Source organism: Salvia hispanica, chromosome 1 (assembly GCF_029641045.1).
Source record: "Salvia hispanica isolate PSC_SH4W2 chromosome 1, Shi_PSC_v1, whole genome shotgun sequence".
Lineage (NCBI taxonomy): Eukaryota > Viridiplantae > Streptophyta > Magnoliopsida > Lamiales > Lamiaceae > Salvia > Salvia hispanica.
This window is the reverse complement of record NC_142692.1, coordinates 4134820-4158248: the sequence shown is the minus strand read 5'-3', so window position 1 is coordinate 4158248 and position 23429 is coordinate 4134820. Positions and strand designations below refer to the sequence as shown.

Sequence of the window (23429 nt, the reverse complement as noted above, 5' to 3'; positions counted from 1 at the left end):
ACGGAATTGAAGGTTTCTTCTGTGGAGGCGAGATGGGATTAAAATTACGCGCAGCGCTAGGGTTTCTCTACCAATATCCCTTTAGGGGGCGTTTGATTGCCCTGATAGCCCTAGATATGACCCCAGATATAGGCGTTATCTTGTTTTTGATTGCCCCGATATACATATCCAAAGATCCGGTATACAACCACCAACCCGGTTTCATTTAAGATACCTCCACACCAAAACTGTATAACCCTGCCCAGGCGGAAGCCTCCGATATCACCATATCTTGGAGATCCAGTTTGTGGAATTCTTACGCCTTTGTCTAAAACACCCTTCTTCATCACAGAAAATCTGATCGGCTACATTATTCGACGGGATTAGCAAGTTGTCTGCATTCTACACAATTTTTGTTCGTCGCCAAAGCTTATTGGTATCTCATGACCGTCGCCGATTGAAGGTTAGCCGCATGCGTAATTCTCTTTTGTTTTGAATGATGTTTTTTTCCGGTGGATTAATCAAGCCGTCAATTAATTAGCAGGTCCGGCAATCAGGGTAGCTTCAATATTCTTCGGGAATATCGTTCAAGCTTTAGATCTCCATGGATAACCCAGATAATTCTCGTGAGGTAACCAATATTAATCCCAATTTAATTTAAAATAGTTCAACTTAATTCCGACTAATTGGCCGCCTTGGTGACTTTCTATGTGTTTTGCTGAATTTAATTAAATCAATCTACATTTTGCGGCTGTGTGTATAAATTTGTATAAATTTGAGTATTCACTGGACGCACAGATTATCTAAGTTTCTACATCAATGTGTGATTTTTTTGTTTATTTTAAATGCTATCTTTAATCCAAAAGTGCACTGAAATTTCCAAAACTCTTCGACATTCCTTGATGGACTGATTTCTGATAAGTTCATATCTTTGGGATTCTAGTATTTGCTTGCCTAAATGTTGTGTTATGTGGAATTTATTAATGAATACTCTTTCAATAACTGTTGCTACATTGTCTTTATGATTAAATTGTCTTTCTGACCCTCAAATATATCATTGGATTTATCAGGGTGATGGTATGCAAAATGAAATGACAACCGTCTTGATTTTGTTAGAGGAGATTATACGTAACTATCAAATAAACATGATCCTCATCTCTTTTATGATCACCTTGCTTTCCCCGCAAACCCGAAAGCGTAAGCGTTGGGACAGACTAGGTCAGTCAACTGTGTTAGATTCAATACCTGCCCATATACGTAATTTGGATAGGCTAGTTCGTGTTACAGATAGGGCATGTGTGGATAATTTAAGAATGGATAGGAACACTTTTGGGCGGCTGTGTCATATTCTCCGTGACCGTGTAGGATTAATTGATCAGAGGGTGACAGTGGAAGAACAAGTTGCCATGTTCTTATGTGTGCTTGCCCACCACAAAAAGGTTCCTATAGTTGGTTATAATTTCATGAGATCCTCCCAGACCGTTTCTCGATACATACACATTGTGCTCCGCGGTGTGCTCACGCTTCACAACCTTTTTTTGGTGAAGCCCGTGCCTATAGATGATGCATGTTCTGACCGACGTTGGTCTTGGTTCAAGGTATATTAACTTTTATGTACCCATTGTTGAATTGTAAATATACTTGACTAGTTTTGTATTGTTTGTATAGGGTTGTCTAGGCGCATTAGACGGAACGTACATCAATGTATATGTCCCGACAGCAGACACGCCCCGATACCGTAACAGAAAAGGTCACATCACAACCAACACTCTAGCTGTGTGTGATCCACAGCTTCGTTTCATTTACCTCCTACCTGGATGGGAAGGGTCTGCTGGTGATTCAAGGATTTTACGGGATGCAATAACCAGACCATTAGGTCTCAAAGTGCCTAAAGGTGAACTACATACGATTCTCTTCAAAATTCTAATGACTTCATTAAACAATTTCTTCACATATTTGAAATCTTTTATAGGTTGCTACTACCTCTGCGACAATGCGTACCCAAACGCAGAAGGTTTTTTGACACCATATAAGAGCGTGCCTTACCATCTAAAAGAATGGGGCATCGGAAGACAGGCACCACAAACGCCGCAGGAATTGTTCAACTTACGACACACGAAGGCACGGAATGTCATCGAAAGATCGTTTGCCGTCTTGAAGATGCGCTGGGGGATTCTTAGATCTGCAAGCTTCTACCCCATAGATGTTCAAACTGGTCTGATTATTGCATGTTTTCTACTTCACAACTACATACGCAAAGAAATGGCGATTGACCCGGTCGAGGCAGAGTTGGAGAACGAGGCTGACATTGAAGACGATAGCGACAACGAACACATTGTGGGTGGTGATCATATCAGTAGCGTCGAGCCTTCGGCATCATGGACCAAGAAACGGGATGATATGGCAAACGCCATGTGGGCCGAACGATATCATGTGTAATTTTTGTTTTTCCTCTGGTTGCTTTGAACTGAGCTTCACAACTTTTGCAATTTTCCCCTTACTCGGAGTCTTTCAATTCGGATTTGTACTTTACCTTCCATACGGTTTCATGATTCATTTGGGTTTAATGGTGAATGGTTTATTTATAAATCATCCTCAGGTTCCCAAATTTTGATTGATGTTTCTTTATATTTGGAAACAAGAGCATGAACAATATTGATTAGAATAGTTTTAAATGATGAAAGGTGTATTTATTAATCATCCCCGGGTTGCCAATTTTGAATGGTTTTAATTTATATTTGAACCAAATAGCTGGAAAAATTAGCATGGTTTATAATGATGAATCGTTGAGATATTAATCAACCCCTGGTTGCAAAAAATTTCATACGAGATGAAAGAGAGCAGAGCAGAGCATTCTAACTACTTATTATCCATTTCTAAAACAATATGCAACACATCAAACTACCGTTTTGGACTCTATATTTCTGTTTTATGCGCTATGCATTATTCGTAAGTATTATTCTTAAATTTGCAACCTTTAATTCTATAATATATTAGCTTCTTGTGGGTATGGAATGTAGGGTGCAATTTAAATAATTTAATACCAAGTACGGGTGCGAAAATGTGTTAAAATAAAATCATTTGTGACCCTAAGTAACAATTCTTGATTATAGTTTATGAATAAATAAAAGGAAAGGATTGCGAACGGAAGATTAGTATAAACAATGCTATTTGTGATTATAAATTATTAGTAATTGAGTTTGGAATAGTGCTTTGAATATGAACGACGTAAATTATGCAACGTTTTTGAACTCCAATGCAAAAATTCATATTGTGCATCAGATAAATAATGGAGTAACATGTAGTGGTGCTCGACATAATTTAATGAATATTTTATGACCACAAACTAAGATTAGTGATAATTACACATACAAAAAAAAGAGTTCTAGATCAAATGGAATGTGGGTAAGATATGGAGCATGTCATACAAAAAAAAGGAGTTCTAGATCAACGTCAAAGCGTTCGAGTAATAGGAGAATCCACGATAAAAAAATTAAGAGTTGCAGGGAAGCATATACAATCTCCATATGTAAATGCATCCACAACTCAATAAGTCCTAACATGTCAAATTAGTTGACTCAATTCAAATAGATTGAGTTCGAACAGTCCAAAAAGCAGAGCTACTAACTTAAGTTTGACAAAACATAACCACAACAACAATGTTGGTGTGCCTTTGATTGTTATATCATGCGATCAGTCTCCAATAGATCGAACACAAAAGCCGCCCGTGCAGTCTCCGGCAATCCTCGAAAGAGGTCCATGAGTTCGGGTTCTTTCACCAGCTGCTTCGACACATAGAACTGCAATTTCAGAGATAGGCCTGGAATACCTTTTAGTTGCTCGAACACTTCGGACCTCTTGGTGCTAAGATCGAACTCATACCCAATCCTTGATGAAATCTCTTTTAGTCGCTCGTTTGTGTCGCTATGTATCTGACCCATGAGACTTAGGATTCCATCCATCTTGTCGTCTACTTTGCGCTTCTTCACAACCTTCTTTACCATCTTCTTCCCTGCCCCTGATCCAGACCCAGTTACAGCGTCTCCAGAAGTTACTGGGACCCCCCCTGCCCCAACTCCTGCACCAGAACCAGCCCCAGGCACACCGCCCTCGGTAACGGACTGACTCTCGTCCATCATCTCAGGTAGGACCCCAGTCGGGAAGACCTCATCTGGAAACAAGTCCTCTACTGTCATGTGTTGGGATATACCATCCTCGCCTGGCAACTCATCCTTATTACCGTAGATTTGGCCAACAGCAGCACCAACGTCAACTCCCCGTTCTCCATCGGCACGATCTATTCCAAATATCTCCTTCCAGTCCTCAAATTGAGGCCACAATTTGTTCCTCATGTATTTCGCATGTCTGTCTTTCTAGTGGAAACAATTCACAACAATCTATCAAGATTCAACAACCAAAACGCTTGGCAATGATACAATATGCAAGATTAATTCAATTGGTTAAATGCAATCCTACTATGATGGCAGAGAAAAACAACGAACCTTCACGAATTGCATCCACTGCTCATCATCGCATTCAATTTCATATGTGCCGTCAGAATTAAACCCAATACCGCTGTGATTCAGCATCATCTTCAGTGAACCATAGTGCATCTTCCAAGTTGTTATCTTTGAGTAGATGTGTGGGTGTGGCAATATATTTGTATTTGGAAACTCACGCTTAATGGCCTCCCTCGCCCGAACTAGATAACCATTACGGAATCCATTATCGGATTTCCAACCGTTCGCTGCCAACTCCTTTAGCGTTGCCATTAGGATTTCTTCCTCCCGAACCGACCAGATACGCCTTGACCTTTCCCCTTTGACGTGTTGGTTTGAGGCCAAGTCGTTGCTACCTATCCAAGTGGACAAACCAAATATGTTCACATCAAATGACATTGAATTTTACCCTTATTCAGTGATCAAATAGTGTAAAGTAATACAAGATTACCCTCTGGGCTACCATCTTCATCACTTAATCCCATTTGTGTGGAGGCCATATCATCCAAGATTGTTGAGCTTTTTTTTTTATCACAGATGCTGCACAACCAAATTTTCAAGTAATTTGAATCACCACATACACATTATCCTTCCACTTCCAGCATATACAATACCAAACAATATCATAATGCATTACAAAACGGGCAAACCATATACTCAACACTTTCCACAAATCAGAGAGGGGAACACACCTTCGGGCCAGATCAATTTCACCCTTCAAATAATAACAAACGGCTGAACAAATTGAGTTCACTAACGACATAACACAAATCAACCATGTACACAACAGATGGGAGTTCAATACAACATCTTGTCCCACCACATTCAACATTCAATTAACAAATGGCGTAGATAATTGTTAACCTAGACACAAAACGGCATACATAAAAGCAAACCTACCCACAACTCGAGCATACAAAACAAATTCTGGGCCGAACAAAACAATCCTTCGATTATTACGGAAACGATAATAAAACTACAACAACACTTACACACCGTCGCGAAATTGCTTGTTGGTTACTAGGTAATGGCAAAGTTCCGCTTTAATTTCACTCCACAGCCATCCTCAGCGCATATATGATGTATTGGCGCGCGAATTTGGGCGAATTTGGGTTTGGGAGCCATTTTTTATTTTCGCAGGGTATAAGGTAGGGTTGGGAGGGTTAACATCGTCATTATTTTCAGGATAAAAATGACATTCCGTTTTCATATCGTAAGTTTGTGTGAGGTCAATCAAATCAAGTACTATAAGAAGTCTAATGAAGCTTATCAGGGCAACCAAAAATCAAAGTGAGATATGACTATATCATCATTATCATGAAAAATCATATAGGATTACCCTATCACACAAAGCCCAATCAGGGCAATCAAACAAGCCCTTACTATGTTATTAACTTGTTTATTCAATATATTGATAGGTTTAATTACATGTTTCGTACAAAATATTTTATTTTTATTTCAATTTAGTAAAGAATGTTAAGTTTATCTATTCCATACCGAAAGTTACATTAGTGTTTTAAATTAATACATTCTGTTAAATATTTTAAACATCGTTAGTTAGTTTATAATTTGTCCAATTTATCATCATAATAAAAGAAGGGTTATTAGCCTGTTAAATACACGAATTTTTAATATTTTCTGATTTTTCCTCTGAACTTTATTTTTTTTATGTAAATACACGAACTTTGTACTTTTTTGATTTGTCACCAAAATTAAAAATCAAAACTTATGTGGCAAATTGAAGCCTACGTGACATTCAAAACGACGTCATTTTTATTTTAAATTACTAAAATCAAAACGACGGATAGTTTTGAATGCCACGTAGGTTTCAATTTGACACATAAGTTTTGATTTTTAATTTTGGGGAAAAATCAGAAAAGTACAAAGTTCATGTATTTACATTCAAAAAGCAAAGTTCTGAGGAAAAACCAGAAAATATTGAAAGTTCGTGTATTTATAGGCTAATAACCCATAAAAGAATAATTAGAAATTTATTACAATTTATCACACTAAAAAAATAACAGTCAATATCAATTCTTCCAGCAAATGATCTTGGTTTAAAAAAAAGTTATGTCAATATACTCTATTTTTTTATTGTATTATTTATAGAACCCAATATAAAATAAGTCCATATTTCATCTTTAAAAAATGGCTAATTTGAGTTTCAAACAATCAATAAGTCAATATTTAATTTTTACAAAAAAGATTCAATATTTGTATCTCCATTGTTACATGAGAAAGCTTCGACAATAAAATGCAACGCTAATTTGATGGTGAAGAGTCGTGATTTTTTTTCTATGTGTTTTTCATTTTTTGTGAGTAATAAAAATAATTATGTTTGAAATAATTAATGAAAAGTTTTAATTAGAACTTTTTGTACAAATTTGAAATATTGATGAAACTTTTTGTATGTGTAATGTAATTGGATGTAACGGTGTTAGTAAGGACTTAACGGGATGTATTATTTTGGAACACTAAGTAAACCTTTTGTACGAAACATGTAACTTAATACTTTTTTGTACTAAATTGAAGCAAAGGTAAAATATTTTGTATAAAAACATGTAATTACCCTACTTAGTGTAAGTATTAAGTTAATAAGTTTTGTATAAATAATAAGAGTAACAATTTTGGGCTTATGAATGTCTGCATTTGTTGGCCTGCTCAGAATTATGAAAATATTGTAATTGGCTTATTCTATTTTTAAAATTTTGTATGAATTTGTGTAAATGGTTTTTGTGGTTTATTCCAGTTTCATGCTTTTATGGTTTTTTAATTTGTTGCATGGATGCAAAAAATATGAGAGAATTCCAAAAATCAATGTGAAAAGGAAGATGATGAATAGAACGGCTCAATTTGTAAAACCTAGAGAGAATAAAATAGATGAATATATTTGAGGAAAATAGATACTTTGAGAGACAGAAAAGAGAAAAAAGGAAAAAAGATATGTGCTGAAGTAGATCAAGGAAAGAGACACTCAGCAAATGGGCGACGTGGGAATAAGGCGCTCTCACAGATGCTTAAATTGGTTGCGCAGCATATCTTTTCTCATATGGAGTACTTCAAAATATATGATTGAGTTCTTTTAAACATTACATTTATAAAAATATACTACTATTTATTAAATTAAGTGTTGAGAAAATAAAGTAAGATAGAGAGTAAAATAAGAGTGATTAGATATTTTATTTTTAGTTAAAAATGAAAATCAATCACTGGGAACCAAAACGCTCCAAAATTCATAATCGAAAGTGAACCTGATGTGTATGAGTTTGTTTAATGACAGAGAAGTTAATGGTTAATGCTAAAAGTTTTGAGTTTGAGATCAATTTCACTATTCTGAATACTCTCTCCGTCATGGATAATTCGGGTCACTTTAATCGGGCACTGGTTTTAAGAATTGTAATGAAAAGTGGGTTGAAAATGTTAGTGGAATGTGGGTCCTACCTTTATATATTAGTTTTATAATAAAATGTGAGTAAAAATGAGTTAGTGGAATATGAGTTCAACTACCAAAAATGGTAAAAATGAAATGAGATAAATTATGTGGGACGAACCGAAATGGAAAATTGGGATGAATTATCCGGGACGGAGGGAGTATATGTGTTTCATAGCTCAAAATTGGGCCTGAGTTCCAAGTGCAATTAAAATAAATCAAAGAATGAGTCAAGTGTTGAATTATTATAACAAAATTAAATTAATGTAAAATTGAGGCAGTTCAGTCTAAACAACTGCTTCACAGTTCACATCACTGCGGAAGAAGGAAGGAAGGAAGGAAGAAGACATCTTTTTTCTCATACGAAATTCCCATCATTTCCTTCCATTCAAAGGGTACGTGATCCGCTCTCAACTCCCATCTTTTAATCTCCACTGTTCCTTGCGTCAGTGATTCGAATTCTTCTTTAAATTGGACTATTTCTGCCCCCTTTTCTTTGAGGGTTCAAATGTAAGGAAAACCAATTCTGCCCTTTTCCTCTCTGTGCGCGATCTCCTTCCTCTGATTTCCGAATTGGGCTGTTTGTAGGTTGATAACACTGTTTGATTATTTTGTGATAACACTCTGTTTTGTTGCTGTTGCCCTTAATATGCATTCAAACCCCAAATTCTCATCACATTTACGCTTATATATGTGTGTGTGCATATAGCTTTGTTGTGTCATTGTTTAATTACTTAAGCATTAGCTTTATTAGCTCATAATTTGATTAAACACATTTGTGCAAATCACTACATCTAATGATTGTAATCTGTTTCGTTGGAATTTTGTTTCTGTAACGAGATAGAGTCTTTTCGGATTGAATTTTGAAAAGGAAGGAATAAGGAGTAGACGATCCTTCGTGTGTAGAAGGAGGTTGAGTTTTGGATGGAATATGATATGGAGTAATCTTTAATCTCTGATGCAACACAGGTTCATCTCGGAAGGCGACTAAAGTACTGCAGAAATTCCTTATTAGCAATGGCTGGTGAGGCATATAAGGAACATGTTGCAGGGCTATTGAAAGTCATCCGAGCTTCGAAAATTGTCAAAGAGGACAACATTCCTTGCCTAATTGAAGATGTATTGACGTCTGAGATTGTTTAGTGATGTTTTGTTTCCAACTAGTCTGATTGTTTTTCTCTCGTGCAGGGCCTTTTTTTAGGATCTCTTGGAGCTGCCAATAATAAGACTGCTCTGAAAGCATTGAACGTCACACACATTTTGACTGTCGCCCATTCGCTGATCCCTTCTCACCCTAACGATTTTGTTTACAAAATTATCCAAGGCAGGTTTTCCAAGATGATTTTGCGCTTTTCATTTTTCACTGCTTGGTTTATTTTGAAATCAACTGTGTTGTGTGATTGTGAATCTGTGGATCTGCTATCACAGTGGAGAGAACTTTGATGCTATGACTGTTAATCTGGATATTACAAACATAAAATCACTCCTTTTATTTCAAGGCATTTGCACTACATTTTTTTATTATGTTAAATCAATATGCCCAGGTTGTTGCGTGTAAGGTACTCGACTCGAGGAATTAACCAAAATTTCATTTTGATTTGGAACAGTTCGGGACACAGAAGATGTCAAACTATCTCAGTACTTCGACGAGTGTTTTGCATTTATAGATGAAGCTAAGGCGTCAGGAGGTGGTGTACTGGTTCACTGCTTTCTTGGACGATCAAGAAGGTATCTTTTTGGATTTCTAGTTGACAGAAGTGTCTCTTAATAAATGAGCTGATCCGTTAATGAAAATTTGGATTTTGAAGTTTTAAAGGTAATTGCATTAATTTGCTATTTTTTCTGATATGAAACTAATTACTATCATATACCTGTTGAGATCCATTTCATGTCTCCACTCTTTCATGACCAAATATCTAATAAATAAATTCCTGAACTTGTCGATGTTATAGTGCCGTCAGTGCCAGAATAAGCAATGTTGTTAATTACATATGCCAAAACTTGTTTAAAGCCCTTGTGTATTAGCTGTTCAAATCTGTTACTTGTGCATGCTGAAGCAGACCCTAGTTGTTGAGCTATAGAAAATTTCGATACGCTCTGTGGTATAGATTATTCTAAACCATGGCATCATCGAACATAATCATGGTACTATACAGGGTGGCTTGCTTTAGACTCTCAGGAAAGCATCTTAGGTACCTTTCGATAAAACAAAATCTCCAATGCTGGTTACAACATCTTAAGTTTGTTACGACCAGCAACGTTGGCATCTATTTGCTTAATCATAACATTAAAGGATAGGGCAGTTTATCTCCTTGTGTTTGTTTGTTGTTCTGAATTTGATTTATTGATGTACAATGCAGCGTTACCATCATTATTGCTTATCTTATGTTTAAACACGGCATGAGCTTATCCGAAGCTGTGGAGCACGTGAGGGTGAAAAGACCAACGATGTGTCCCAACCAAGGATTCATTTCACAACTCGAGGAGTATGCGAAATTTCTTCAAGGTGATCTCTCCTCTCATTTAGTACTGATAGATATTTAACCCAATGTTTAGACATCTTTTCCCACGGCACAACTTTCAGCATTTCCATTTGTCCAGTAGATGCAAAAAACAAAGACAGAGCAGCACACGAGCCTGAAAAGTCGGGTAGCTCAGTATAGTTACAAAGACACCTCCAATGGCTACCGATGTATATACACAGAAGCATTCTTATCGCTCCTTGTTGTCTCTGTTTCCGAAGCAGCAGTAAACTATAGACATCAAGGCTCGTTCATTTCTCTCTTTGGAGTGAATAAGGACACATTTTTCCACATGGATTACAATGGACCAAACTCATTCTGTCTGAAGCAGCTCAAATTAGTTGAGCTAATCAAATCATGCCTGTGTTTAGAATTTTAGATTCTGTAATAACTGTTTTTGCTCTATTTATTTCAAATCAAAGTTACCAACAGATTATGCTGTTGTTTTTATTTGGGTGCTGAAATGAAAGTCATAGGTTGCATTGTCTTATTTCGGATCTTATTATGCCTTAATTATCTTCAAAAAGTGTTCAATTTATCTTTGCATTTCAAATATGGCCAACCAAACCATCCTTTATAGTTTTATACTAAAACCTTAGCCTCCATCCAAAATCTATTACTCCCTCTATCAATAAACGTCCCATTTTGCTATTTTTGTCCGTCCACCAATAAATGTCCCATTTGCATTTTACTACTTTTGATAATGAGCCCTACATTCTATTAACTTTATCTCGCATTTCATTATAAAACTAATATACTCACCTCACTATCCTCTTTTTACCCACTTTTTACTATATCATGTCAAATATGGACTTGTAATCGTGAACATAGGAAGTATATTAGTATTATTTTTTTTGGTTCATCCATAAAAATTACTCATACTACTGTTTCTATTTCTATTTTTGATAATACGACCAACCACTATTTTTCTCTTCCTCCTACTTTATTTCCGTCTCTCATGTTTATTTAATTTCAACTTCAACTTTCCAATTTTACATTGGCAATGGATGAAAAGAGTATACAAAAATACGATCTATATTCAACCATTTTATCAAACTCCTTACACATGGTTTGCTACTATAAATAATTAGTATTTAAAAATCCACCTAGCTAGTAATCAAACTAGTACCCAAATTATTAAAATAGTACTATATATAATCTGATGAAGCTAGGTCGAGTATGAAAAGTCTTTTGATGTCTTAGGTTTTGCCACATCCAATATAGAGAGATGACAATGAATGAATGTAGCTAGGTTTTGGTGTAGAGCGTGGCATGCATGAGAGCACTCATCTTTCATGACTAAACATCCATAGTTTAATCATACCCTCTCCCCTTCTTTATTTTATCTCACGCGTACAACGTAATTATCCCAACTTCATAAACGTGATGTATAATACTACCTACACACGTACATTCACATAACATACTACTCCTACTACACAATTAAAACACACAAGTAAAAGAGTAAAATCTCTATAAATTAACCTCACGAGAGTGTAACACATCGCATTTATTGACCAACCCTAGTTGCCAATACCTAAACACATTCCCACCTACACACGACGTCGTACCTATTTAATTTAGCTACATCTTTCTTCAATTCCTCCTCTATAAATACCCTTAACTTAAACCACATTTTCCAACACACACTCAAAACAAAATCATCCATCGTGATACATCGTTGTCGTCGAGTTCCTGATCCAATGTCTCATATCGCTGTCGAGAGAAACCGCCGCAAGCAGATGAACGACCACCTCAAAGTCCTACGTTCCTTAACACCGTGTTTCTACATCAAACGGGTCCGATTCTTTTTTTTTTTTTTTGAAAAAAAAATCAACATAATAATGTTAGCAATATTACAAATATGCCACTGAATACGAGTTTTCGCTTGCGTGTGTGTTTAGGGTGATCAAGCCTCGATTATTGGTGGAGTGATCGAGTTCATAAAGGAGCTGCATCAAGTGGTACAGTCGTTGGAGACGAAGAAGAGGAGGAAGAGCCTGAGCCCTAGCCCGGGCCCCAGCCCTAGGCAGTTCAGGCTCAGTCCTCCTCAGCCGGAAACCCCCTTTTTTGGGGATTTCAAGGAGTTGGGAGCTTGCTGCAACTCCCCGGTTGCTGACGTGGAGGCGAAGATCTCGGGATCCAACGTGATTCTAAGAACTATATCGAAACGAATCCCGGGGCAGATCGTGAGGATCGTTGGTGTCTTGGAGAGGCTTTCCTTTGAGATTCTTCACTTGAACATTAGCACCATGGAAGATACCGTTCTTTACTCCTTTGTTGTCAAGGTATAATTTATATATGTGTGTGTTTAATTTGATCACACTAATTAAGAGATACTAATTTTGATCAAGATTATAATTTTTAATGAGGCTAATAATTCGAATCAATTTGATCACCTTTGAGTTACTATTTTTCAAAGCTATATATGTACACTTGATTGTATAGGGATACAAATTAAATCCAAGAAAAACATACTATAAAATGTTATTCAAGATTCACAATATTGCAAAAATGCTTTTGATGTGTGTATGTGTGTGAGAATTTATAGTAGTTGTTTTTGATGATGACAGATAGGGTTGGAGTGCCAAGTGAGTGTGGAGGAGCTCGCATTTGAAGTTCAGCAAAGTTTCTGCTCTCAACAAGTCTACATTAGGGAACATGCACAAATTTTGTCATGAAAAATTAACAAATTAGACTTCTATGTACTCATCAATGTAATCCTAAACCCTAAAACATGAACCCTATATATATAGTGAGTTTGTATGTGTGTGTTAACTAGGTTTCTATATATGTATGAAGGGAAAGAAAGTGAGAATATTCACTTCATATGTGTTGTTACTATCTAAATGTAAGGGTTACATGAGATGGAGTACTTGGTTCTTTTCTTGTACATCTTCCTCAATATTTTTATTAGTACTACATATTAAATTGTGGTATTTATTAATTACGTTATTTCATTCCTTTTCAAGAATTATAAAGATCATTGAATTAAAATAAGCTAGTTTATTATCGAGCTTAAACGAGCGTTGTTAAGGTTATATAACTAATAAGTTTTCTAAAAAAGCTATAAAAATATAAATCAAATAGAGAATTAACATTTTATTTATTTTTGAGTTAGCGCACGTCTTTACATTAACTGGTCTTACTAATTAAACAAACTTGAGTAACCTTAATTGAGTTTTAAATAGGATAATATGAAAATTACATCCACAATCAAATATTTACAATATATTACGACTTTATGAAGACCAATATATAGCGACTTTAATTCTTGGTGTACTATCAAAATTGAAGAGAGGATAAAGCCCAATTTAAAATATTGGCTTCCCATACTAAGAAATAAATATGGCCCATTTTAATTATTTTTCAACTGATTGTCTCAACTTGGGCTTCAGAAAATACCAAGCCCATACTTTTTAAATTGAAAAATTAATTTGCCAACTTGAGACAACAAGAAATACAATTATAAAAAAAGCAAGGAACTTTTGTTTATGAAGATTGTACTAATTTTTTACTTTTATTATGGCCCACAATATGCAATATCCATACATATAAAAATATATTATTCAAATTATATTTTACAATTACTTTCGCAATGATGCATATCTTATTTACTTAGAATATTGCACATCAATATGATTGCTGTGTCACATGAAATAGCAATGAATTGTAGTACTATCTTTGTCAATGTCCATCACATGCAAGACTATTATTTATATTTTCTTCATAACTCTGTGTAGAAACAGTTCAAAATCCCCTTTCTAAATATCAAAAATATATATTCTCTCTCATATTTTCGTGTGTGAAATAATTGTGTCTACTAATGGATAAGGAGTGATTGACCTCTGCTACTATTTCTCAATTTTGTCATTAATTATTTAGAGATAACAAATGACAAAATGATTTATTTGATATAGCGATATATAATTCAAAATGAGAAATCATAGTGTAATAATAGAGTGCATGTGGTATGTCCTATTTTAAAAAACATAGTATATTGCACTCGTGAAACATTTTTGTTAGAAAATATTATCGAGTGATGAGTACAGGTGATGTAACTTGAATTTTGAATACATATATATATTATGGTCAAACAAATGGGACAAAATAATTTTTATGGAGTAAGTTAATTCATTTGCAACAACCAATCAAAGTCTAAATTAATTGAACCAAATTCAATAATGCTTGAATTGATGCTAGTTTGTGGTTGGACTAATTGTTAATGTTATACAGTAAAATGCAATTGACAGTATATTTTATTAGTTAGTCAAGCACGTATCTATCTAAATAATTGTTTATGTATAATGTGAGAATGGTGTGATGAATGTCTTTGTCAAAACCTAATCACATTAGATTTTAATTCTCAACAAAGAACAGGAAAATCTCTGTAACATTTGTGGGAGAGGTGTCAAATCCTTCATTTTGCTTTAATATAGTACTACTCCTATATACATATATCACTATGACCAGTGAAATGAGATGAAAAAATCTCTAGTCAACTTTAGCTGGAGTTGATTTATTTAATGTTTGGATTTTTGTAATTAAGATCCAACTAAATTAAATATTTTCAATACCGAATCCGATAGTTCGGCTTGGAACCGATCTGTTCAGTACATACGGTTCCAGGCCGAACCATAACCGGAATCAAAAGCTAGACAATTCAGATGCGGGTCCAAAATGGAATCGTACCGAAAAGTCGGGTGATTTTATACATTAATCATGAAGGTTTTAAATAATTTAAAAACGAACCTTTTTGGACCCTTCATGAGTCGATTCCAACTTCACCTTTCATTGAACCGAAACCGACAGTTTTGGATCCGGCCGCACCACTTAGGAGTGTGCTGCACCAAAAAGAACATAAAATAAGATATTGAGATCTTATTTACTGATATAAAAGATTTTTGGGCCCAAACTCCTCATTTTGGACAAAGAAAGTAGAGAAATGAGGAAGAGTCACGAGACCTAACTGGGTAAGGACTCCCTTTTAATATGGGGGCTGATTTTTGTCAATGAAAAACAATAGAATTTACAGATTTAATTTTCGATTTACTATTATACTACTCCATATATATTTATTGTAGGCTGTGAGAATTGAATCTGAGATTTCTAGAATCATAGATACTGTGAAATTAAACAGAAATTATTAAAATTAGGCTTGTCGTTATTTTGAAGCATGTTTATTTTCTTCGAAATTACGTCAAAACATTATATTTCGACCAGTGCACTTGAAATATAAACAATGAGATAACATTACAATATTAGTAATAATTAAAGATTGTGAGTTCTTTTCGAAGATTAAACATGCATACAAACTAGTACTATAAGTCTATAACCACAACCCGTATTTATTTTGTGAAGTGAATCAATAATAGTGATCTATTCATCCATCTGTACTTTTGATAACTCAAACTTTTTCTTAATTAATCGAATGAAAAACGTCGAATTCAACTAAGTTGTACTCCCTCCGTCCCGGAGTATTAGACTCACTTCTTTTGGGCACATGATTTAAGGAATTGATATTTAAATAGTTAAAGTGGAGAGAGTAAAGTATGAGAGAGGGAAAGAGTAGGGGAGAAAAGAGAGGAAAAAGTAGGTGAAGAATAAAATAAGATAGATGCTTTTTGTTAAAAAAGGAAATGAGTCTAATATGTTGGGACATCCCAAAAAGGAAAGTTGGTCTAATACCTTGGGACGGAGGGAGTATATTTTTTATATACTTAACAAGAGTATCCACTGCCTGATTGATAGGCCACCGTGATTATTTCTCACGCTGATTTATATAGAAACCTCAGTAGCAACATCATCCATTCGGTTACGAAAGTGGTATTATTAGCAATTTGACCATCACTACCACGTGACCTCATCATTTTTATATTTTCTTGGACATGCATATATCACCATTCTTTCTTTGGCTAATTTTATTCCTAAATCTGATTTTCCTTCCTACCATACGATAATGATACATAAATCATTGGAAGCGAGCCTCTATTTTCTTAATATCGAATTAACAATTTCAAAAACGCATTCTGTTACAATTCAATTTGGCGATGAGAGTTTTTTCACAATGACAATACATAAAATGTCAATAATTTTGTAAAACAGAAATAATGGTAATTCGTACTTGGTCCATAACTATATATAGTATCTCCACAAATAATCATTTGAATTTTGTCCTCGATAGGAGTTTTATAATCACTGTTTCTATAAATAACTTCTCTATTATAGTATATTGTAAATTTCATGTTAATATAAACAATAATTTTATTTAGTGAAAATTTTATATTTTCAATGCGACATTTAGAATTAATTAGTGTAAAAGTGTACACGACTAGATATTATTTATTCAATAATAGAATTGAATAACATAAAACTAAAATAAAATTAATATACATTTAGGTGGTGTTCGGTTTGCAAGATAAAATAATGTCAAGATACAATCTAGGATTGAGTTGTGAGATTATTTTAGTCATAGAGGGTTAGCTATGACTAATTATCCCATGATTATTCATCTAAGATTGAGTTGTGAGGTTGAATCTCATAAACTAAACACACAACAAATTTAATTCTCGGATACAATCTTGCAAACTGAACACCCCCTTAGAGATAGGATATAAAATAATTAACTTGATAAATAATACTATTGGTATTTATTCGGTCTCATAATAGATGTCACATTTTCCTTTTTAGTTAAAAAAAATAGACGTCACATTTTTATTTTTGAAAAAATTCTTTCTCATACATCAATATATAAAAAATATTTTCTTTCAACTTAACAAACAAAATAGCATCTTCTAATATTGTATGTCATCATCTAAATGCGACACCTATTATAAAAAAAAAGTAATAAAAATCGAAACAAATTCAAAGTGTAAACTCAAATAAAAGTTATGGTGAAGACATAGTCTCACAATTCTCGTCCGCAAAATAATGTCTCATTTTATTATTATTATAAAATATTTATAATTTAAATCTCATTTAAAATACTAAAATTAATGTATAAAATGGTGTTGATAATTCTATTTTTTTCACATTTTTTACAAACAAAAAAATAAAACTGAAAAATAGCATAGTGGGACCCGCAACGAACGAATGCACTGTTTGCATAACTTACCCGTGACAGGCTAACGGACAATTCTTGCCGTTTACTGACCCCCCACTCTTCCGAATTTCCCATTTTGTCCTCACTTACTCTCTCAATATCATTATTGCCATTCTAATTTCGCTCGGCTCGGCTTATTTCTTCTCGGCTTCAACCGGCTTCCAGCCGGCTAGCTATTTAATTCTTTTTCTCACTTTCTTTTCTTTTCTGTTCATTTTCGGAAGATTTTAATAAAGAGCCCAAAAAAGAGTGAAAACAATCATGAATTTTGCTAGTGAGTTTGAGTGAAATTTCAACTTAGAATCTCTCCATCTTTTTTTTGTTTTATTCAACTTTAGCCCAAAAATTAAATATTCATTTAAACTTTGTATATAACAAAAGAAGACTGAGAAAATAAAATTTAATGCGTGCTACCACATTCCCATCTGTTATTAAGCATTTATTTTAGATTTCATGAGCAATCAGTGAAAATTATTTTACTTTCTTCCAACTGTAACAAATAAATAAAAAATCTAGTAAAAGCACATCCAATGTAATGGAAAACTGTGACAATTCTGAGATAGTACTACTTTTTGTCCTGATTTTGGACCTCAAAGTCAATAACAAAAAGAAAAAAAATGACCATTTCAATTTTCAACGACATACACAAATATAGTACACTAAAAATAAATTTTGGTACATAAGGTTAAATAATTTCAGTAAAATATGATTCCACATTGAAGATGTAGAGAATTGAATGTCTATCACTAACTTAATGCAGAGAGAGAGAGGGGATAAGACTGATAGGTTGTAAGGTCAAAGATGAGTAACATATGGAATGGAATTTGGCAGGAAAATTAGTTCTTGTGCAGAATGAATTTTGACAATAGGTATGTAGATACAATTAAATATTAAATCCAGTTTTTTCCTAGTCATGCATTCAATAATTATTGTAAATAAATGAAAATGGGAAAGATTGTGCAACATTATTTAGTGCAGTTTGTGCAGGTCCTCACATGTTGCAATGTAAGTGGTTGACTCCTAAGTCCTATCTGCCTCCAGTAATTATATTTCAATCATAAATACAAGACTTTTTATTGGACTATGTCACTTATTTTATGTTCTTAGAATAATTACTATGAATTTGTAATTAATACTCTATCGTGTCAAACCAAAACACTCACTTCCTTGAACCGATTGCATATATATACTCACTTAGTAATTAATTAAATGAGAATTTAAGCTTTAATTTACACGGTTAAACCCAAAATTATCGCATTAAATAAATTATAGTACTAATATAACAAAGTATGGTCACGGCGGAGAAGAGAGGTGGCGGCGGCGGCGGTAGCGGTGGCGGTGGCGCAACCATTTCCACACATATCCCTCGTGATATTCTGCTAAAAATAATACCTTGGAATTTGAGCTTTGAATGAATAATTCCCCTCGGAATTAACCCCATCTAACCACGCTTTTTGACTTCTATCATTCAGATTCTGAATTTAAGTATTTATTTCTTCCATTATTTTATAAATTGGGTCTATCAGTACTATAATAATTTAATACTGCTAATAGTCTTGTTTGGCTTATTATTAAAAATTTAAAACTCAATTTGCGGGAAACAATAGGTATCTAAACACTTATTCCAAGGCCTAATTGAGGATTTTACATGTGCATTTGTATGAAATTGAATTTAGAGCACTATTGAATCATGGAAAATGATAATGATTGTCGTCTGACTTCAATTCATTGGAACACTTGGGAGTTTTAGGAACTATTTAAGGCTAGTTAAAATTTTTATAAAGTATAGTGCCATCACATCATCCCAAATATCAGATATTTTACTAATGAAATACTACAAGGTTTTTATATTAAGATATTTAGAAGTATAAATATGTCAGCCTACAAACTCATGGAGGACTATATTCACATAGATAAACGTTACATGCACCGAGTATTTATTTTGATTATAAGTTATAACACCTAAATTTATTATTGTTCTTAGAAATGATATAACAATCTAGCCTAATATATAAAAGTAAATAAAAAATTAGATTCAAGCCTAATATTATATAAAAGTAAATAAAAAATTAAGATAGAGATTAATATTCGTTTACATAAAATTTATCAACTTAACAATGTAATAACAATTCTAAGATATAGATTCAAGCCTAATATATAAAAGTAAATAAAAAATTAAGTACTCATACGTAGCATAAAAATTCTTTAAACTACTTGGTAAAAAAAATTTAGCTTATAGATTGATTTATCCTGACTTACTGACCAATGTATACAAGTAATTATTTGGAACTACTAATATTTAAGTTTTTTAACCTATTTGTGCAGGTTGAATTATCCTGACTTACTGACGAATGTTTACTAATTAATTGGATTTAATATTTATAATTACATTTAATAATTGCAACAACCTACTAAACATCACAATTTTTTATGAATTTAAAAGAGTAAACAAGTTACGCAAAATCAGAAAAAGCTGGGGTTACAATGTGAAGTTAAGACATCCTCTGCAGCATCCTAGCTCTCTTTATTTGCTGCTACAAAGTTGACCAAATTAGCCAACATTTTACTGCATTGGTTCTTTAAAACTATACCAGTAAAACTAGCATTGGTATATTCAATTACAGAATGTTTATATTTTAATAATAAGACTTATGAGTTTGTAACTCAAATGAGACACAAAACCAACTTCATTTTAGGTTTCCACACACATTTATGTATGCATCATTTTTCAATTAAGCCTATTCTCCTAGCATGTGAAATGTTATGCTTGTATGTGGTTTTTCTTTTTAACCGTTTCACTATTTTTTTAATGGCCGATTAATTTTTTTAACAATTATCATGCTTGAATGGATAATGCATGTTTTTCTTGGGTATCTAACTGACTCTCAGTATTATTATAAATTAAGGTTTACTTGCTTAAAATAATATTTGTATATTTTTTTATAGGTCCGACCATAATTAGTCAAGATAAGAAATGTTATCGCTTAGGGTCCAAGACTGAAATATTCACCAATAAAAAGAGTTTGTTACTATGAAATTAAATAGGAATAAAATCGATGGTTCAGTTTATAGAGTTTATGTATTACTCCTTCAGATTTGGGCTTCACTATAAGGGATGATTAGATTTTAATAAAATCATATTAGTCCTACTCATTATTTATTTATTCTTTTTTTTATCGTAGTCTTTGAAGCTTTAAACTTTTATAAAAGTTCCAAGTGTTCAAAATAGATAGTAAAAAGTACTAAATTTCAGATTTTATAGTATTTTATAAGGTAGCCATCGCAGCCAAAATCGTAGTATTAAAGAAAATAAAGAATTGTTTGTGGAATTTGCTTTTGCATATATTTATATAGAAAACAGTTCAGTTAATCTAAACACCTTTTAGACTTTCCTTTAATTCCAACCCAATATTTAATCGTTGATAGCATTGTATTTGGCAAAAAGAGCCATGGAATTAATATTTTTAAATGGAGTCACGCACATTATTGACGAATTATGCAAATAATTGTAATACTATTTCTTTTCAATTTAAAACGACAGTGGATGATCGATCGATCTTATAATATATAGATAACGATGAAGTGTGGCAATAAAAAATGTAAGTGATCTATCCATAGCTTCGAAGCAAGCAAGGAATTCCACTCTTTGTATTATAATTTTAATTATTTGATGGGTTATCCATACATATTTAGTGGTGCATGTTTTTGTCCCACTTTGAGAAACCATTACAAGATATCTACATTCTAGTTATAGCCAAAAAGATTCGTCCAAACATGTCTTTAGATATGCAAGAAAAGCGATAGTATCAATATTATAGCTCAAAATTTATGGATCGATTTTAGTAGATTAAATAAAGTAGACATTTATACCTTTTACGATTAATTGCTTTATAATGGAATAAGGGTAATTTTTTTTATTTTATTTTTATTTTTTTTAATCCCAATTTAGAAGTGTCAATCTGATTTAATTATTTTTAATAACTGAGTCCAACATTCCACAAACTCAGAATACTCATATTTCACTATAAAAGTAGTACTAGATATAAAAGTGAATTTATATTTTCCTAATTAACTTTGTTTACTACTACTACTATTTTTTCCCCATATTACTATTGACTAAGTAATGAAAATCTGTTAAGCTTTTACTGAATATGCACTCTTTATCTGTATATTTTCGAAATTCCTATGACCTATCATTTTGTTATGCTTCAATTCATTCATGCACCTCTTTAATTTATATGTATAAACCATTACTATATATTTTCTCCATCACAAGTTATTTAAGTCGTATTCCATTTTCAGTTGTCTCAAATTACTTAAATTTATTCCATTATAACTAAGAATAAAATATGTAATCTCACTTACTTTATTATTTTTCATTCTATTCTTTCTCTTTGCTTTCCTATTTTATTTTATATCCACTGGCGGACACACATTATGGTGGGGGAGGGCTTAAGCCCTTCCCCAATTTTTTTTTTTTACTTTTTTAGTTATAAAATCTTATAATTTTGTTAATAATTTGTGTGAATTAATGTGTAAAAGCCCCTACCAAAATAGAAAAGTATAAGAAAATTATTATCCCATACAAATTTTGAATATATAGCCCCTACTCTAATAAATTTCTGCGTCCGCCATTGTTTATATGTGTTTAATTCATTAAACATAACCTTCTTAAATTCAATTATGAAAACAAACGATGTATTATCTCAGGTGTTACATTATTTGTTAGTAATAAATCAACAGCTAAAAAGCTGAAAAACAAAGATTCCATTCTTGTAGCAGCTGGTTTTAAACGAGATAATCATTGTTAGACAACATGATTGTTATACTTCTCATGTACAAAAAACACGTGAATGAGGTTACAATTTGCTTATTAAAGTCGTTTTTGGAGCAGCTTTTCTTCATCTTTCATTCAACAAAGACAGAGAAAATGTAAGTGTACCATATAGTAGGAGTAACAATTAGAATTAAGTACATACTTCAAAAAATTTAAATAAGAATATTACATAAAATAATAAAATATTCCATATAAATAAAGATCATTCAGACTACATCTTCCGAATTCGAATCCACTGAAATATTTGCAATATCAATGGTGTCTGGATCCAATTAATGGTCTGTCTAAATGATCTTGAATAGTTATACAGTGACGGATCTAGAAAACATAACTTGCCAACTGAAAAATCAGGCAAATTAGGTCATCACCGATTCATCACCCAAGGTAGAAAAGCTCCCTACTTAAAGTTAGTATGCAAAATGACATAATTATTTGAATCAAGAAGTTCTGATAAAGAAAAGGGTTAGGGCAGAGACGAATTTTATGACGATATTATGAGTCGGCATGCAATAGGATTGATCGTCAGCACCTAGGTACGGCCCCAATTGTCATCTAGCACTGAATTTTGTGGCATTTCTAGATTTTGAAACGTTAGATAGTATGGATTATGGAACAAAAGTGCAAGAAGCTAAGTAATTTAAGATGGTAGAGCAAATTATTTAAGGTAGCTAGCCCACAAAGGAATGAGGATGGGGATGTAGCCACCATCCACTACTAAGAAATTGGGACTATTCAAGAAACCAAGTTGTGATTGGATCTGGAGTTAGCTGCTGCATTTAATTTTCACTCCAAAGGATAAGAATTAGGTATTTGATTAATAATAGGCGAACATGGAATTTGAGTGTGACATTTCTTTTTCTTGTCCTCTTCAATTTATATAAGTATTCATGGCTGTAGGGCCCTAAACTATTTAATACTAATAATTTTATTTTGGTAGATCCATGTTGCAATCACAGAAATTCTTCTGTTAATGCCTAATTGTTTCTAATTTATAGTTTTGCAATAAATTTGTGAAAGTGCATCATTTCTTTTATCAATAATATGATTGGCTTATTCTTTT

At 33.2% G+C, this 23429-nt stretch overlaps 3 protein-coding genes across 7 annotated transcripts; 2 read left to right on the top strand and 1 right to left on the bottom strand.

Annotated features, from left to right (window-relative positions):
- Nucleotides 1-3404: 3404 nt before the first annotated feature.
- Nucleotides 3405-5581, bottom strand: LOC125217528 (uncharacterized). Its single transcript, XM_048119047.2, has 4 exons — nt 5475-5581; nt 4930-5018; nt 4482-4834; nt 3405-4352 (listed from the first exon to the last, which is right to left on the bottom strand). The coding sequence occupies exons 2-4, from the start codon at nt 4976-4978 to the stop codon at nt 3660-3662; spliced, it is 1095 nt and encodes a 364-aa protein (XP_047975004.1). The 5' UTR covers nt 4979-5018; nt 5475-5581; the 3' UTR covers nt 3405-3659.
- A 2582-nt stretch (nt 5582-8163) lies between these two features.
- On the top strand, nt 8164-10920 carry LOC125219924 (dual specificity protein phosphatase 1-like). 5 transcript variants are annotated; one of them, XM_048122017.2, is made up of 6 exons: nt 8164-8303; nt 8878-9027; nt 9097-9232; nt 9516-9636; nt 10269-10414; nt 10513-10920. In XM_048122017.2, exons 2-6 carry the CDS (start codon nt 8926-8928, stop codon nt 10569-10571), a joined length of 564 nt encoding a protein of 187 aa, XP_047977974.1. In that variant the 5' UTR covers nt 8164-8303; nt 8878-8925; the 3' UTR covers nt 10572-10920. The 5 variants fall into 5 exon arrangements, with proteins under 5 accessions (XP_047977974.1, XP_088913746.1, XP_047977975.1 ...); XM_089057620.1 differs by having other exon boundaries at nt 10510-10920; XM_048122018.2 differs by having other exon boundaries at nt 10493-10920.
- A 1159-nt stretch (nt 10921-12079) lies between these two features.
- Nucleotides 12080-13338, top strand: MUTE (basic helix-loop-helix (bHLH) DNA-binding superfamily protein). Its single transcript, XM_048081924.2, has 3 exons — nt 12080-12229; nt 12335-12718; nt 13004-13338. The coding sequence occupies exons 1-3, from the start codon at nt 12134-12136 to the stop codon at nt 13109-13111; spliced, it is 588 nt and encodes a 195-aa protein (XP_047937881.1). The 5' UTR covers nt 12080-12133; the 3' UTR covers nt 13112-13338.
- Nucleotides 13339-23429: the final 10091 nt, after the last annotated feature.

What these genes read in the sequence shown, in the direction of transcription:
- LOC125217528 (XM_048119047.2), bottom strand. Translation starts at nt 4,978, where the DNA reads ATGGCCTCCACACAAATGGGATTAAGTGATGAAGATGGTAGCCCAGAG. An exon ending in TGAAGATGGTAGCCCAGAGG is followed by an intron (nt 4,835 to 4,929) that starts GTAATCTTGTAT and finishes CCACTTGGATAG; the next exon opens with GTAGCAACGACTTGGCCTCA. An exon ending in AGTGGATGCAATTCGTGAAG is followed by an intron (nt 4,353 to 4,481) that starts GTTCGTTGTTTT and finishes TGTTTCCACTAG; the next exon opens with AAAGACAGACATGCGAAATA.
- LOC125219924 (XM_089057620.1), top strand. Translation starts at nt 8,926, where the DNA reads ATGGCTGGTGAGGCATATAAGGAACATGTTGCAGGGCTATTGAAAGTC. An exon ending in TTCCTTGCCTAATTGAAGAT is followed by an intron (nt 9,028 to 9,096) that starts GTATTGACGTCT and finishes TCTCTCGTGCAG; the next exon opens with GGCCTTTTTTTAGGATCTCT. An exon ending in GTATGCGAAATTTCTTCAAG is followed by an intron (nt 10,415 to 10,509) that starts GTGATCTCTCCT and finishes CCATTTGTCCAG; the next exon opens with TAGATGCAAAAAACAAAGAC.
- MUTE (XM_048081924.2), top strand. Translation starts at nt 12,134, where the DNA reads ATGTCTCATATCGCTGTCGAGAGAAACCGCCGCAAGCAGATGAACGAC. An exon ending in CGTGTTTCTACATCAAACGG is followed by an intron (nt 12,230 to 12,334) that starts GTCCGATTCTTT and finishes GTGTGTGTTTAG; the next exon opens with GGTGATCAAGCCTCGATTAT. An exon ending in TTTACTCCTTTGTTGTCAAG is followed by an intron (nt 12,719 to 13,003) that starts GTATAATTTATA and finishes TGATGATGACAG; the next exon opens with ATAGGGTTGGAGTGCCAAGT.